Source organism: Camarhynchus parvulus, chromosome 1, assembly GCF_901933205.1.
Source record: "Camarhynchus parvulus chromosome 1, STF_HiC, whole genome shotgun sequence".
Classification (NCBI taxonomy): Eukaryota; Metazoa; Chordata; class Aves; order Passeriformes; family Thraupidae; genus Camarhynchus; species Camarhynchus parvulus.
The window spans coordinates 16107271-16125332 of record NC_044571.1 but is presented as its reverse complement, the minus strand read 5'-3'; the positions used below and the strand labels follow the sequence as shown (position 1 = coordinate 16125332).

Sequence of the window (18062 nt, the reverse complement as noted above, 5' to 3'; positions counted from 1 at the left end):
GTTCTGTTTAGGGCTCCTATTGCCCCTTGCTGGGCACAGGCTGACCTGCCCTTTAATCAAGAGTCTAAGTAGAACTTAGATTGTAAGGTCTATTCTTGGTGCCCTTGGTGCCAGTCTTCAGATCACAATTCAAGTCATGGCTGGCTTGTTTGAGATGGAGTAATGAAGGCTTGAGATTCTTTTAAGAGGGTAAGTGAGGAGATGGTAACCAGGAGAGCAAGAATTTTTTGGAGAGAAGACAAATTTCAGCTATTAGCAATATCAGTGCTGCATGTGATGATGCCAAAGCCATTGATGGGTTCAAAATTAATGTAAGAGCACTTTTTTTTGCTTTCATGATAGCTCCTTCTGAGGGAAATAAAGCAGTTCATTTGTGGGAAAAAACCTTAAAATCCTTATTTTCTGAATTAATTACTGACTCATAAGGAGTCAGACCCAGCTCAAGTGTAGGAGACCCTTGTTTTGTGGGACCCTGAATAAAAGCCCCAGAACTACAAAGAGTTGTGTTATATTAACATGACAGGACAGGATATCATATATAATAATAAATGTTGAAATCTGGTCATACCAACACACAAATATAAGTGTTGTCTAATTATTGAAATTGAAAATCACCTAGTTATGGATTTATGGTTTTTTTCTTTTGTATCCTTCTTTTATTTTGATTTCTGCTAGTAAAGCCAAAGGAAAATAGTAGCTAAGCTTTCATTTTATGCTGATGAATTTCTTCTTTGTTTTAAAACTCAAGTTAAAAGAAAAGGAATATAAATGAAACAAAACAACAGATAAAATAATTTAGATGTCACATGTATCCCTGGAGACAGAGAGAGAGGGGTCAGTGTGATCATATAAGAAATCTTTAGCTAAAACAAAGTTCAGTATCTAAGAGCATCAGTGAATTTCTTGTTGCTTAGAAATTGATCCATTTTGTATCTCAGAGGAATTGTATTCATTTGAATTTGTTGATTAGAGAGTGTATTGCATTAGTGAGTGATACTATTTAGTGAAGAACTGAGCAAGTGCCAGGAGAAAACCCAAAAGACTTCACTTCAAAATATATTTTGTTCTATTTTGTTCTATCTATTTAATGAAAAAAATATTTTCCTTGGATTGTTTTCAGTAGAAGTGCAACAGAAAACGGGATATTTTATTTAAATGAAATCTGATAATGAAGTGATTTGCTATGGTACTGTCTGTCCTGGTAAATTTGGTAGTGGTAACACTGAGCGATAAAATGATAAATGGGGTGGTAAGTCAACCTTTCAAATCAATGGAGTGTTAGGAGGATTGGGGTTTTTTAGCAGTATTATCACATGTAATTTAAAATCTTTACAATTCTGCTGTTCCAATTTTCAAATCATAAGAATGAAGAGTAATGTGTCTCCATAGTCCCTTGTCCCTAGTAGTAAGGCTTTAAATAGCTATTCTTCATATAAGAAACCTCTGCTGCACATTAACATTAAGCTAATATGTAAGGAGTAAACTGTATTATTACTAAGTTAATTTCTCTTGACTACAAGTTGACAGTAATCAGATCTGGGGAAAAAAAATCCCTGGCGTGGTCCAGTTTAGGTAGGATGTGCTGTACAATAATTTGTTATGGGCTGAAGGTACTTCCGATTCTGTCTTGTCAAGCACCATTTTTTTTCTCCCTATCCCTCCTTCCCAATCTCATCCCTGTTAGGAGTACTGGGAAGAGCCCAGGAGCCTTAAGGAGTATAACCCTCATCCCTGAAGAAACAACACAGGAAATGTGTATAATGCTAACAGCTGAGAGAAACATGCTTCATATCAGCGGCAATTAAACGGATGGGCAGCATCATTGGAACCATGGGGTGCAGCAGTTCTGTAGCTGACAGAAGGTCAGAGAATGGTGAGTGTTGCCTTTGTCTTCAGGGCAGGTGGTTGTTCTCTCTCTAACACCAGTAGAGGATTGCAAGATTATGTTCCTCTCCTCCACAACCCCTGCCCAGTCCTGTTGTCAAAATATTTGCTTAGGGAAAATTATTTTCTAATGATTTTCTTTTTAAAACTGTGCATAGCTTTTAGATGCTGGCTGAGGTCAGGAAGCAGCTTTAGGCCACCTCTAACATTGACAGATTGGGTTGTAAAAGGTTCACAGCATCTGGGACAGAAGCTGAATTTCAGAGGTGCCTGTGCTTGCTCTGTCACTGGCAAAGCTTAGAGGGTGGGGTATTGAGTGGGACCTTTTATGGCTTTTCACACCACAGGATTCCTGGGCAAACCGCCCCAATTTCCCTGCGGTTGTGTGACCCCAATTATGAAACAAGTGTAATAAAGCAGGGCTATTACAATGACTTCAAAATCAGTTTTCTGGCCTACCAAGTGCCTGGCCTGACATTCTCCCTGACAATTAGTGAGGCTGTCAGATGAAAGTCTCCACAGGACCTGGTTAAATGTTTAATTAAACTAATGGATTATCACCCTCCTTTTAATCATACCCCACCTTGGTATGAACTCAGCAGTTTTTGCACAGGCAGGTGTGTTCCAGGATTAACTCAGACCTTTTTTCAGACCCTCTGTGTTCTCTTTCAATATTTTTCATTAAAGCAGAATTTTTTGGTCAGCAGAGAGCCATGTTACATGATACTGTGCATAGTTTAGGACGTTATTATGCTGATTGTGCCTAAGAAGCAGGAGCACTTTGTCATGGCTACAGGGATCCCAGCTGACTGGTTTGAGAGCAGCCCTCAGCTTTGTGTGTGCTACTACAAAGCAGCATCAGTGCTGTATCACAGTAGTGAAAGTAGAATGGAATCATCCAGAATCCCAGACCTACCTGTAACTGTGAGGCAGCTCTTCCTCTTTGGGTTTGCATGCTCTGCCTACATGTGCCTTGCAAGACCTTAGGGATGTGCTACTTGGGAATATTTCTATAAAAGCTTGGAGTGGGCATGAGGAGCTGTATTCTTTCTTGATCAACAACCATCAACACACATTAATGTGGGGCTTAGGATTTTGTATGCTTCCTGGATTGTGTTTTGTCTTCTGGAGCTGCTGGATGGTTTCCTTTCTGCTCTTCAACAGTAGTCAAGTGATGCTGAACCATCATTCTATCTGCAGCCTGAGGCTGTACATTTCTCTAATGCATTAATAACATGAATTTAACAGATATTTGTTGGTATAGAGACCTTCTGCAACTGATAACAATTTCGTTTAGAGATGCAGCTTAGCCTAGTGTGAAAATCATGTTCTGATTCAGTCCTGAGAGTAACAGTGCTGTAATAAGTACAATTAAAAAAAAAAAGACAGGAAACATTCTGTTAGATTTGCAACATTAACCACAGTGATTGACATGTATCTGTCTTATGTGATAGCAATGGAACTGTGCCATGTTAAGTGCTCTGGACCATTAAGCAACCCAGGGGGCTTTAATGGGAAGTTTAATGGCTCCGATGCTGGAAATCTGTTTCTGTGCTGGTGATTGTGCTTTGCCCCTTAGGAACTCTTCTAAACAGAAATGTTGGTGACAGCCTTGCTGTAATGTGTCAGGCTTTCAGGTCTGTAGTGGTGGGGACTTCCAGAAAGGACAGAAAAGAGAGATCTCAGAGTTTATGTAGGGTCTGAAGGATGCTCTTAGTCATATAAGGATCACATTTCCTTCAGGCAGAAGGATTTTTCTAGCATGTATGCAATATCTACAGGATGGGAGTCTTTCTGGATTTTGCTCTTGTCTAGACTAGAAAATTTTACCATTTTAACTATAATGTGTACTCATTAATGGTAAAATAAGCAAACAACATGTTGTTATAGCATCTGTAAGCATTTTTATAAAAATGTTTCCTTTATGTTATACTCTTAATAGAATCACTTTCCCATCAATATTTGTCCTTACCTGCATAACTAACAGTAAGAAAAAAACATTCTCATTCAGATTCTACTCATCCTAGTATAGAACTTCCTGGTATTTATGATCAGTTACAATAATTGACTGGTGTAAACTGTTGTCCCTCTAGTACAGAGCTTTTCTTTACTGTTTTGCAGTGCAGGACAGTGCCCACTCCAGGATCTCTTTCTGCCACCAGATGTTTCTCTGCTTAATAAATTTTTATCTGAGCAGTTAAAGGAATGTGATCTCTTTGTGGCATGAATGAGGCCTGAAGGCAGCAGGCTCTTTCTTCCAGGTTGCAGTCTTGATGATTGTCCTTCAGTGAAGCTTCCAGCAGTTTTCCAGACTGAGACCATGGTAGACACAACTTCTTAAAGTGCTGAGTGAAATGCATATTCAGCACATAGTCAAAAATGGTCGTGTGGCATGTTCCATTGACTTTGGGGTGAGTGTTTTGTTAACCAATCTAGCTAAAACTGTACCTCATTGCCTTTTGGCTTGTCTATTTAAGCAACATATTCTACCCTTCAATACCATTTGTTAACTTTTTATCCTAGGATTTGAATTTTACTGCCTTGCTGATGCAGCTCTGCAGGCAAAACTTTCTGGTAGAAGAGGCTATTGCAAATACTGTCATTAGATCATTGTTCATGTCACAGCTTGCAAAATCAAAGATTTTTACTGCAGCTTGATATAGAAATACATTGTTGATAGGGCAAACTGTTCTTCTTTCACCTTCCCGAAACCCCTATAGCACCCATCAGCTGAAAGTGACCTGGTCTTCAAGACAACTAAATGGGAAAGGTTACTGACTACTTAGGTCTGAGCCAGTCAGCTGGGATCTGTGTTGGAAGAAACAGTAAAGGCATCATGTATTTTTTCAGTCTCACTTTTACTGGGTTTCATCTTATTGTTGACTATGCACAATGGACAGAATTTCTCATCTGATTGCAAAATTCTGCAAAGGCAGCATGCATATTTTCCTTGTAGATTTCCTTGCATCCATGTGTACTGCAGTGTTTCTGTTTTGACAGTCATTAGAGCTGCAATCCTCATCCAGAAGTGGTACCGCCTCACCATGGCCCGCCTGGAGATGAGGCGCCGCTATTCCCTCAGCATCTTTCAGTCAATCGAATATGCCGATGAGCAGGATCAGCTGCAGGTTTGTGATCTTCCATTCTTCCTATTCAAGCAGTTATGTTGTCCCCAGCACTGTGGCTGCACAAACAAAATGGTTGTGTAGGTGATTTCTTTTACAATGCTGGATCTTGATTAATAAAACTGTTTCCCTGCCTGACACATGAATTAAGTTGTGTGTATACATACACAGACATACAGACGAATGTAACTACATGGGCATCAGGACACCATTCTGCCCATACAGCATATCTAGGGTATAAGTTCCTGTATAGCAGCTCTGTTAGCCAGGGATTGCAGGTCATTTACAGATCACTATGGGTGATCTTAACTGTCTGTGAGGCAATATATGTGCAACAGAGATATCAGTGTTTCAGCCCAGTGTCAGTATCAGTATCACCCCAGGCTTCCTTTAGGGTCAGTATAGGACATTTGGAACTTACAGGCCCTTGTGTTCATCCCAGCATCTGTGTCTAAATTCAGTTCACTGCATTGTAGCAGTTGTTTCTGTTGATTCTGAAGGAAGTCTAAGCAAATAGTCTGGGTGGTGGGCAAGATGAATAACACCTAGAAGCATCAGCAGCACTGAAACAGCCCTGAAACATTTTATGTATTCATGAAGTGTCAGTGGCGAATTCATGGCAAAAAAAGGAAAGGGAGCTATTTTTGTAGTAGGACACAAATTGTGTCATTGTTGCAGGCTGGTACTATGGGAATATACAGTAGTGACTTATATCCCCCTAAATGGGAAATTGCAAGTAATTGAGTAAGAAAGATATTAATGCTTGTTGGATCCCCTAAACTGATCAGTGTGTTTGTTCTTTTCTTTTTCATATTCAGCTATCCAACTTTTTTACATTCATGCTGGATCATTGTACTCATCCTGATTCAGGTAACAATAAAAATAAAAGTAATGTGGAGATTGTATTTGAAAAACTTGATGTGAGGAAAGTTAATTTCCAATGTGATATTTACAGCATATGGCATGTGCTGGGGTTGAGGTTTGATATCCTAAATACTGTAATATGAATTTGATCCTCTAAGTGTTGACACTGCTCACTATCTACTTAGTGAGTCAAAGCAGTCAGTAAGTCAGAACAGGTGTCTGTGGTCCTTATGAGAATATTCAGAGGTGTTCAGAGTGCTTTCTTATGTGTTACTACCCATCCTACAGAATCCAATTTTCACAGCTTTCTGTTCATGTTTTCTTAAATTATGAGATGTGATTATTCAGAAAGATTGTGTTCAGTTGGTTTAAGGCAGGTATAATCAAAGAGGTTGCTCTTTCTCTGCTGTTTTAATTTAATTTGTTCTAGATTTCACTGAAACACATATCAGTATGTGAATGATAAAAATAGAAATAAATTTAAACTGCTGGAGATAAATCGTTAGAAACCATCTCAATTAAGCTTCAGTTATTCAAGGAATAACCTTTAATTTTTGAAGTATTTTGGGATCCTTGGACATAACTTACTTTTGAGGTCAAGCTCAACAGAAGGACAGACTGAAAGTGATTCTTAAGTCCAGAAAACAAATATGACTTCCCTGAACAAATTCAGAATAGATCTAATCTCAGTGGAGTTAAAAATGAGGCTGTCCCCTTCTTACTGCATTAAAAGAAAATGCCCTTTCTCTTTCATCTGGTCTAGCCACGGGTTATTCCAATTAAAATTTGCACAAGATACTTTGATAGCAGGAGAAAACCACCATCAAAACCTTAAGTGGTTCAGTGTTCTAATGACAACCGGTAGAAATTGCAATTTTTCTCTCTTAAATACTTTAGAGTGCCTAATGCTCTCTGTGCTCTGCAGAAAAATAAATTACATTTGAGCCTTGCTCCAAAGGCAAGGCAGATGATTCAACAGTCCTCCCTTTGATTTTTTTCCCATTACTGCCATATTCTGTGAAAAAAAATCTGCTTTAGTCATTTAACTTCCTGGGAAGGAATTGGCAAACTTGAAGAAAAACAGATACTGCTCACTTCATGTACTTCTTCATGCTGATGATGCACCTCTGTTCAGCTTTTCCACTTGAATGGGAAAGAAAACAGTAGTGCTAGGTCTGAGATTTGGCAAAATATTGTTAATCTCTATTTTTATTATAATATTAAAATGGAATTTTACAGCTGCTTGTTGTAGATATGATTTATCCACCTTTATTAACTGTGTCTACTGACAGAAGCAATAAAGGTGAGGTGTCACAGATGACTTGCTAGGGCTCAGGACATGGCAGAGCACGCTGCTACATGCATGGGCTGTTCATGTGCAGGTGGAGATCCAAGCCTCACCTGTGCACAGGGAGGGAGATGGAAGGTCCTGTGGGCTGCACCTCATCATCACTGCACAGGTGACCTGTTTCTTGGTCTTGTAGATATTGGGAATTGCAGATGTGGTTAAGGCTGAAACACATGATAAAGTGTATATGGTTTATAGTAAAGCATCCCTTTGTCTTCCTGGCTTAAAACTTCCATCTTTTAGGACTGACATTGTTAAGACTTGATAACTTCTCCAAAGGCTTAATTTTTGTCTTGGTTTGTTCCCCCTTTCTAACATTGTGTGTTACAGATACCACAACCCAAAACAAAACAGAAAAAATCTGGTGTATGTTTAATAAAGAGATGGCCAAGGCTGCCTGTGCAAAGGAGCTTAGATTTTTTTTTTTAATTGCATACAAAATGTGTATTACGTGGGTTGTGGTTATTTTTCCAACTGCTGGCTGTGTGCATTCTTTGCTTTAAGCTCTTGATTGCTTGCCCCTGGAAGTGACCTTTGCAGCACTCATGCCAGCCCCACTGGTGTAAGCAAAATCAGTGCTGAATAGAGGGATTCTTAAAGAACTTCTTCCACTTCTGCTGAATCACCATCTTAAGATGTGAACCAGAGTGAATGTAAACATAACAACGAGAGAGGCTTCAAATTGACTTTGTTATTCTCAGGCACTTTCTAAAACCTGCAATTCTCTGGCTTTTTATCTTTTTCATCAATGTGTGCTCACTTAAATTAGAGTGATAGCATATGCTTCAAATGCTGTCTCCAAAAGACAATATGTAATATTCTTACCAAAGAATGGGTTGCCTGTTCTTCTCAGCATATGATAAGAAAGTTACCAGAAAATTTTGTGGTCTGTGGTTTTCCTTACATTATAAACTACTCAGCCCCCCCCCATTAATCTTGTTATTTTCCTCTTTTTAATCTGTTTTTTTCAGATTATGTTTTTCAAAGAAAGCAAGCAGCTGCCATCTCATTAACAGGGTAGTGCTTTTGAAGTGATTGTTTATCTGTTATACCCTAAAGCTTTTTTCATCCTCTCATTCTCCTTAAGATGCTAGTGTAGTTTGTGATTGGAATATTACATAGCTGAGTGTCTTGTTCTGCTTCTTATTAAAGGCTATTTTGCAAGGGTTTGTGGAAAATAAGAATTAAACCCATTTCTACCTTACACTTTTATCCCTCATTTCCTGAAAAAAATCTTCCTACTTTCTCAGCTTTCAATGGAAAGCTCTCTGGTCAGAGAAAGCTGGAAGCTGCCTTTCCAGCAAAAGGTGACCCATTTACTCACTCTTTTATGGGTACATTGAGGGTGAGAAGACTGCAGATGCATCCTGAGAAAAACGGTGGGACTGGGAATCTAAACCTGTTCCTCTCAAGGTCACCAGGGCACCCCCAGGAGCCTTCCTTCAAAGGGAAACAAAAAAAAAGTGTTGTTTTCTGCAGCTTCACTCCCCATGATGCCTCCCTTACAGCTTTAACACCCTTCTAAGATGTTTTACACAGAGTGATTCTTGCAGTGGGGAATAAGTTATAGCTGCTTGCAGTTTGTAGCACCAGGAATGGTGTGAAGGAAGAAATGTTTGAAGCATTTTAGAAATCTCCTTCCTCTTTGTAGGCTCAGTGTCCATTTGGCTTTGACCTGAGAGCTGTGGATCAGTATCTGGCTTATGTAAGAGCACTTCTCAGGAGTCAGAGGTGCTCTCAAGTATCCCAACGGTCAGGCTGAAGGCACACAGATGGTGGCAGAACAGAGAAGTGATTTCAGAGCTGCAGAAGTAGCTGATTCCTGGTTACCCTGATAGTGAGTACATCCTTGGCAGTGGCAGCTTTGACTTGCCTTGAAAAACTCCCATGGCAAGGTGATCTAGTCAGGAAAATCAGGTATTTGGGCTTTCTGTGGCCAAATTGACTCCACTTAGCTCTGGGCATTTGTGTTTAACATGGAATATGGCTGTAGTTGTTTGTGTTTTGTTAATAGTGAAGGCTCAACTCTCTGAGCCTGGGCTAAACTCTTGGGTCAGAGTACAAAATAGGTCATTGCCTGTGCTCCCTCTCGTCAGTGGAGAGATGCAGATGCTGATAGAGAATGTTTCATTCTGTCTTGACATGTGTGCCTGAACCAGGCATGCCAAGACTTTTCATCCCAGTCTTTCAGTATGAACTGAAAGAGCCTTGACAGTTTTGACTAGAACAGCAGAATGTGAAGGATGCTGAACCCTTCAGAATTAGTCCTACATGGGGCATGTGGTGAGCTGGGGTGCTTGCTGGACAGTGTGGTGGTTCCCCAGGCTGCATTAGGTCATCCATTACTGACTGTTCAGAGATGGGACAGCCATGCTGTGCAGGAAGAAGCCTTAAAATCCAGCTGAAAGACAGCCTGAGGAGCCATAAGCACACTCTAAGGGTAATGACCATGGCTGGCTTTTGACAAGTCTTCCAGATGGAAAATGGGGTACACTTTGCAGAGATATGCCCTACAGGGAAGGGTTGAGTTTCCCAGCCTGAGCATGTGCCAAAATAGAGGTGAGTCTGTGAGGAAGGCAAGTTCATATTCAGAGGTAAAGTGAGGGATGGATGGATGGATGGATGGATGGATGGATGGATGGATGGATGGATGGATGGATGGATGGATGGATGGATGGATGGATGGCCTACTGTGTGCTTGGAAGGGAAGACAAGAGTAGGAGCAGGCTTGGGCAGATGTCTGCCTGGCTTGAAATGCTGAGGAGATCACTGACTCTGAAGGAGTCAAGTCAGAGGAGGACAGCTGGTTAGAACAGGCAAGAAATGAGGCATTTGGGTGGTCTGAGGAGTTGGTTCTGTAGTACCCACTTCTTGGGAAGTGGGGTGCAGAGGGAGATACATGTCCAGAGGCCTGCTGCTAGAGCTGGAGCAAGAATTGGTGCAAATGGGCTTGGCTGATCACTATGAGAAAAATCAGCAATTTCAGTCCATGGTGACATTCTGGTGTCCAGCCAGACAAAGCTGTAACTGTGGTGGAGGACTGCAAATCAAACTGCACTTGGTGAAAATGGTGAACCCTGAGCACCTTGCTGTTACTTGATGCCTTAATCCATTTAAATGGCTGAGTATAACATTGCACTAGCACTGAAAGTGCTAATCAGCTCACAGCTGAAGTGCTGATAGTAAAAGGGGACTTTTAAAAATCCAGATTACATGTTTATCTATTTATTTCTTTAATATTGATTTTATCCAGTTGCAAGACAAGTTTGCCTTTATGAATCTCATAATTTATGAGCCACATTCTGGTTTTGGCTACTGTGAGTTTTGAGTCACAGCTAAAGGTCAGCTGTAAATCAGCAATAAATAATGCAGCTACACAGCTGTAAATAATACATTTTTATTTGCAGTTGCAGGAAATCAAGGTTACAGAAAACTTAACTGTAGCCCAGCAAAAAGTGTTTACAACAATCATGTCACAAGAGCAACAATCATCTCTCTGCAACAACATCTGCTAGAACACTTTCATTTAGGGACTGGTTCTCTCTTTTAGAATAATATGTGACCAAGACAATCTGCAAGGAAAAAACTCTGAAATCTGCTGAACAGTTAGTTATATTTCAAGGTTATGTCAAGAAAAATATTGGATTGAAGCAATTAACAGCATTCCTGCTTCCTTCATGTTCCAGGAAAATTAGAAGCTGTGCTCTACTTTCACCACTCTGCTTTTGTTTACTTTGTTTCATCCAATAGTTTTATGGCAACTGACCAAAAGCTGGCATTGTTTCCTAGCTGTACCAGAAAGAAGTGATTTGCAATCTGCTGTGAATAAATATAATTTTGTTGATGACTTTTAAAATAATCACTGTGACCTGCTGGTATTGCGCCTAAAAATTTTAAGTAGAAAATAAAAGCAATAGAGGGGAATCTTCATAACCTGTATTAAAAGTGTAATATTGAACTTTAAAAAGATGATGGTCATTAAATGATCAGCCATGATTTTTGTGTCTTCTTGCATCAGGGGGAAGGAGAAGGAAGTTTGTACCAGGTGATGGTTCTCTTTACCTGTGAGCAGACTACTCCACAACTTCAGTGCAAAATGTTTTGCACCCTGACCACAGTTACTAGCAGTTGGAAAAGAGTTTTTGCCTGTTTTTAACTTTGGTTTGGTCTTTTTTCCCTTGTTGTGGTTGATTGGTTGGTTGGTTTTAGTATTGTGAGACAATCTGGGGAGGCCTGGAGCTTTTCCACAATAAGGAGGCAGGAGTCAGCCACTGTAATACTGCAGCAGTTAAAGCTGTTGTGTTCAACCAGTTCTGGCCATGCTGTTACAGCTCTGTGGGGGGCTGGTGGAGTTTCTACATTTTTGTTTTCCTTCTATCTTGTTCCAGTTTCTCAAATTTTCACCAGCCCTAGTGCTTCTCAGGTGGTGGATGAAGACTTATCTTTAAAAGAATTTGAAAAGGAGATTGATGTTCCAGACTCCTATTATGGACCACGACTCTCATTCCCCCTTACTGTTGAAGATGCCAATGCTCTCCTTCATGCTTTCAGGAATGAACAGGTAATTTGCAACTACCTTGTTTTCTTTTTTTAACTTATTTTACATCTGTCAGGTTGTAGTTCCACAATCCAATGTAAAGCTAAACTGGTGCCCAAAGAGATATTTCACCCTTCTTTTACATCTCATTACTTTTTCCTGCTAGGCCAATGTGATCATAAATGTGCATGGTAAGCTGCCTTGGGAAATTGAGCTGGCTGTAAGCTAACACAATAAAATCAAAAGCAGACAGTTCTCAGGCAGATGAGTTCCCACATTTGATTCACTACTTTGCTGCATGATCACCAGGCCCAGCCCTGGGGAGGAGGCAGGGACTGGTGAAATGGAATGGCAACCCTTAGCAGCTGCAAGGCAGGGGTTCTCAGTGACTGGGGAAGGTGTCCTAAGCTAAAATAGAAACTAACTATCATCTTTTTATGGGTTAAAAGTGTTCACTGTATGTTCCTCTGTCTTTTGTCCCCCACCTCATTCTTTTAGAGGAATTGAGGTGTAAGGGTTAATCACCTCATTGCAGGGTGCAAGCCTCCACCATAACAGTGGAGTGACTATAAAGCATTAGTAATGTAGCAGAACAGAGTGATAGCACAAATGTCTGGAGCTCAGGCTGCAGCTTCCAAGGCACTGAGGAGGCTGTTCCTCATTTTCTATATTCCTGAGCAAGCCCTTTTGTTGCCCACAAGGTGAGGGTGGAGCAGGGAGGCATTAAACAGGACAGCTTTCTTGGAACTTGTAATTATTTGTGCTTAATAATATGCTGTATAAAAGCTGCAAGGGTCTATCATGCTTTTTAATTTACTAATAAGAATATTTTTCTCTAGTAATTTTCTGTGGAGGCTGATTGTAAAATATCAAATATAAAGCATATGATAAATGAGCCAACCCAGACTTCACCTTACTGTCCACTCTCCCTTCTCTTACTATGGCTGGCATTTTATTAAGGAAATGGTCATATGTATTTGGCCTTTTTGATTGCTTAAAGACATGAATCTTGAAAGGTCATTCTGTAGCTCATCTATCTCCTCTACTACTCTGTTGAAATTAAAAACTTTAAAAATCACCAACCGACAAAATTTTCATAAAAAACTTCAGGAGAGAAGACCAGAAGCTTCAATGTTGCACTGTTATCATTTCTTCACTGTGAACAGGAAGATAACCCATGCCAAGGCAGCCCTTACTGGAGTTTTCTTGTCATTGTTTTTGCAATTTGCTGAAATATCATTTATGGCCTTTGGGGTTTTTTTTTTGTTGGCTTGTGTTTTGGAGGTTGTGAGATTTTTTTGTTTGTTTTTTATTCACATCTAGAATGACATGATTTTCAATTTTTTCCCAGTTACTTTAAACAGATGGCCTTACGCAGTGATTTTGAGTGCTCTATAAGTCTTATCTGTTCTGACAGACAGGAAGAATAGAAACAGTACAGTATAAATAAAGTGGGAAAATCTGTAAAACAAGTTCAGTAAGGGCTCCATATCCACTCACCGGGAAGCAAATGCAAAGCTATGAACGCTCCTAATTCCCAGCACTAGGCCAGACAGCCTGTACTCATGTCTGGAGGTCTGCACATAAATAACCTTGGCAGTTCATGTCTGATATTAATAAAGCAGACAGACCTATTGCTAATTCAAATAAGTCTTCCTTTTCTACCTGCTTTTTCTTCTAACAGCTGCTTCATGCCCGCTATGTGCTGCAGCTGCTCAGTGAAACTAGGAGGGTTCTCAAGGAGATGCCAAATATCACCCATCTTTCAACTTCCTACTCCAAGGAGATAACTGTCTGTGGTAAGGTGCCAGAGAAGAAAACTGCTTTGGGCTATGGGTTGATATTCTAAGTGGTTAGACAATGATACTGACATTTCCAAATTTTGCCATTAGAACAAAGTTCTCAATGCCCTAAAAAATTATTTCTTTTTATTTATTTTTCCCCACAAATGCATAAATTGGAGCAAACAAATAAAAAAAAATAAAGTTCCTGAGTCATAAAGTATATTTTAGGAAATTCCCTCACCTCCTCTTTCCTGTTCTTAACATTTCTGAATGAGTCAGTATTAAATCAGCTAACACTGCAGTGCAGCTTAAATACTCCTGCACTTCCACCTTTAAATTGCCACCAAGTATTTTGATCACTGGCTGTAAGTCTCACCTCTTTCTCCTCTCACTGAGAAAAAACCTTACTCAGTAATGATTTTAATGATTTTAATCATAATTTACTCGGTAATGATTTTAATGAGGGTTTAATATGGGTGGCAAAAAAGACCTTTCAGCAACAGCATAACTATCTAGAATAAATTGAAACTATAATAACCCCTCATTTCTAAGGAGACCCAAGAGGATGGATAAGTCTTTTTACAACCAACAATTTAGTCTCACAGAATGATGTGTCACACAGTACTAAGGAACTAAGAGCTCTTTGCCCATCTATTTTGTTACATTTTTGTAAATTATGGATAATGGGATGCAGTATCCTGACTTGATACAGAATGCAGTAGCTGCAAAACAGAACAATAATGGTGACATAACTCTTGACATCTATCAGTGTGTGCTGTTTGTAGTAGTAAAGAGGTATAAGGGAGGTATTGTGAGACATACAAAATAAATAATATTTTTTAAGATGTGGTTATGGACCTACTTTGATTGCCAGGAAGGGGTTTGTTTAAATGAGGTTTTGTATAAACAATAATTTATTAACCAAGCCATCAAGACCCTTTTTCAAACCAAGGAAACACAGATTCATGCTTGTTCACAATACATGTTCTCCCTAAATAAACATTCCTCTTCATGTTTCTATTGCATTTGCACTATGTAAGCAGCACCAAAAGGGATCCCTCTCCTGTACTGAAACGAAAAGCTTTTGTCAACAGAAAGAGCCTCTGCAGAAGACAGATAACCCATTTTTTAAACATAATCAGTCCAAAATGTTGATTTCCTTAAGGTATCATCTCAATTCCTTATAATTTCAAATTAATAATGCAGATTAAATATATACCTGAAATGTTTGAATCCACATATGTGATAAATATCTATCATAGCTTGAAAGATGACTTAGAACAAATTCAGCAGGCTCATAATTAATCAAGAGCACAGAAAACATATACACATAAAAATGTCACTTCTCTTTTCCTAATTATTGGTGGTAAAAGCATATTATCACAAGATATGTTTTGAAACTGTTCTGCAGCTTTGTGGTGGTGAGTCACAGACATGAGAAAGTTGGCTTTGTGAGCATGAAATGCAGTCAGATGCACAGGGGATCTGTGCTGCAGTGATGCTTTGTGTTGGGGTCAAATCCTCCTTGCCTGTTCCTGAGGCAGACCAAACCTACCTCTCAAAAAGGGCCCAATCTGTCATTCCTGTGGCCTTAGCACTGAGGCACACAGGCATGGACAGTTCTTGACACTCTCCATCATTTCCTGCTGGTAGTAATCAAAACCTGTCCCTGAAACAGGTTCTATTGTGCAGTATAAAAAGGTATTAGATCCAACTAATTTCAGTTTCTTCCTCCTCTGGGAGAAAATTTTTTTAAAAAAAGTTTTTGTTTCCTGTAGGAGATTTGCATGGAAACCTGGATGATCTTTTGCTGATATTCTACAAGGTAAGTAGGTACTCTGAGATGTAGCGTTTTCACTTTATGGCTTGTTATTAAGAACAGATATTTGTATGTGACAGATTTATCACCATTAGAACTGCTCATGTGGTGTCCATACACCACACACACAAATCCTGGAACAATTTAGTGTCTTTGTCAGAGCTTTTCCTTCTTCATATCCTCCTGCTCACTGTGAAGGAGATTGAGGAGATTATTATTTTCCTGAATGCTGAACTGCAGCATGAACCAAAACATAAGAGGACACCTTGCACAGTCTCCAAAGTTCTGCCGCTGTTTTAAATTCCATATTGACTGAAGTCTGCTAAAATCAGGAGCTGAGTTCCTGATGTAACACTACACCATGGATAATTTTAACATTCAAGAAAAAATGCAGAAGCTTTCATTTAGGCTTTCCACTGATACCTGCAGGTTTTTTGTTTGCTTTTGGGTCGGTTTGGGGGTTTTTGTTGTTTGGTTGGGTATTTTTTTGGTTTGGTTTGGTTTCTTGGATTTGTCAGGTTTTTTATTGTTGTTGGGGTTTTTTTGGGAGGGGGTGTTTTTGTTTTTATCAGGAAACAAGAAAGTGTGGTGTTTAAAAGCTGTTTAAGCCTTGGAAGCAATCATACGGTCTGCACAAAATAGAAGTGCTTTGTGCACCCTTTACATATCCTTTTTTATCTTGCTAAAAATGCATAGCTCTGTTTTACTGATGTGTAAGACAAATTAAGCTCTAGGCTAGCTTTTGCAGGATTGTGTGTTTAACTGAAGATGCAGGAAATGTTGTGTATTTAGTTTCACATTTATCTTCAGGATGAATCACCACCTTTGATTGAGCAGGTACTCTCTTTGATTTGAGCTTTCCGGGGCAGGGGGGAAGGGTTTGTGTCAGATCCTTACACGTTCATCTGCACTGAATGGAGACTGCAGTGAGCTAAACCAGGTGTTTCAATGTCATTCTCCCCCTGATTCCAGCTTTGGTACACTTCATCTGAGACTTGTTCAACGTAAATGTGGTTGTTTTGCCCAAGTGCACACCTGAAGACTGTTGAAGTATAGTTAAAATATAATCACACCTTTCTACAGAGTCCTGCTTTTCTTACTAATCAACCATCTTTAGCTGGTCCTTGGCTTGCAGTCTTTTGGTTGTTAAGCTCTCTTTTTAAAACTGGAATAAGTATGATACATATTGGTTTCATACACAGAACCTGGAATTGGGAAATATTTTGGAGATAAATGCTCAGATATAATTATATTTACAACTGCAATCAGCCTGCATTTTATTTTTTTGGAGTAAACAGATGCCAATTCTTCCCCCCCCTCTAATGGATGCTATAAAGAGAAAAAAAAAAGCAACTCTCATCCTGACTTCAGTAAATTCAGAGCCAAAACTCCCACTGACTTCAGACTAGAGATAACACTCAGTTGTTCTCTGTTAAATTTCTAGGGAAGTCCCTTCCATCAAACCAAATAAAATGGGCAAATGTTTTGTCATTTTAAAGTAGTGGAGAATATAGAGAGCATATGATATAGCTGATTAGTTTTTTAGAAGCAAATTAAATCACACTGTTTTCTGTCCCCTCTGAGCAGTTTACTCAGATGAGCAGTGAACCCAGTTGGCTTCTGGGATCCATTTTAATCCTTCCTAAACTCTGTTTCAGCTGGAAGGGATTTCATCCTCCAAGCTGGTACAAACTACCTTAAACAAGAGGGTGCAATCCTAAACAATGCCATGGGAGTGATCTTGGTCTGCACAGGGCTGTGCAGAGCTGCAATGGATTCTGGAGGCCTGCATGCAGACCAGGCTTGTCACTTCCACAGACCACCCCCAGCAAACACACAGAGCTGGCAATCTACAGCATATTGATACAATGCTGCAGATGGTGTATAATCCTTACACCTGGTTTGGCTGAAGCTAAGACACTTACTCTTTTTTCCTCAATAACCACTTTGTAAGGTTCATTCAAACCCTGCATTAATCTTCATTAAATTACAGCATTTCCTGATATTCCTTGAAACTTGAATTTTAAATTACATATTGCTAAGTTAGATTGTTAAAGGGATGCTATAGATAGAAATGGCCTGAAGGGGTAGAAAATGCCAACAACAAACGGAAGTTAATTAATCACTAACCCAGGAGAAACAGTAATGATGCCCAGCAGCAAGTTGCTAATCATTAGAGGGCCTTGTTTGCCTCTCTAACATGTCAGAGGCTGCAACAGCCTTTAATTTAGTTTTGTTCTCATTGTTGGTTGAATCCACAGAAAAGGAAAGTGCATGAGTGTGGAACAAAATTAAAATGTCACATTTAAGTTGGAAGTCCAAACCAAACTTGTTTAAAACTCAAACTGTGTGTAATCTTTTCCAAAAGAAGGGTGATAGTGTCTGGAGAGTGCTCCAGTAGATGTGTCTTTCCACGAGGACTGCAGTTAGAGTGGTTGTGGGTATACTCACAATCTGCTGGTGGATCCACATGCCTATTGGTTTTAAGGCAAAGCTTTTATTTATTTATTATTTATCTATCTTTCTAGAACTGCTGCTGAGTTTCTGCTGTCTGTTCCACTCCTGAAATCCATCCTCTCCTTTCTAAAATCACTTCAACCACTGCACTAGAAGAGCCTCATACATTGCCACGCCTCTGAGCACAGAGCAAGCACAGGCCCCTTCTAAGTTAACTTGGAAAGGGCTCAGGACAGGCTATAGC

General features: G+C 39.6%; 1 protein-coding gene across 1 annotated transcript in view; it reads left to right on the top strand.

The window, feature by feature from the left end:
• The first annotated feature begins 1830 nt into the window (after nucleotides 1-1830).
• Nucleotides 1831-18062, top strand: part of PPEF1 (protein phosphatase with EF-hand domain 1) — a 28706-nt gene continuing 12474 nt past the window's right edge. The window contains exons 1-7 of the mRNA XM_030950921.1: nucleotides 1831-1873; nucleotides 4885-5012; nucleotides 5828-5929; nucleotides 10033-10060; nucleotides 11673-11782; nucleotides 13443-13557; nucleotides 15321-15367. Of these exons, the coding sequence (XP_030806781.1) occupies nucleotides 1831-1873; nucleotides 4885-5012; nucleotides 5828-5929; nucleotides 10033-10060; nucleotides 11673-11782; nucleotides 13443-13557; nucleotides 15321-15367 (573 nt within the window). The remainder of the gene's footprint in view (nucleotides 1874-4884; nucleotides 5013-5827; nucleotides 5930-10032; nucleotides 10061-11672; nucleotides 11783-13442; nucleotides 13558-15320; nucleotides 15368-18062) is intronic.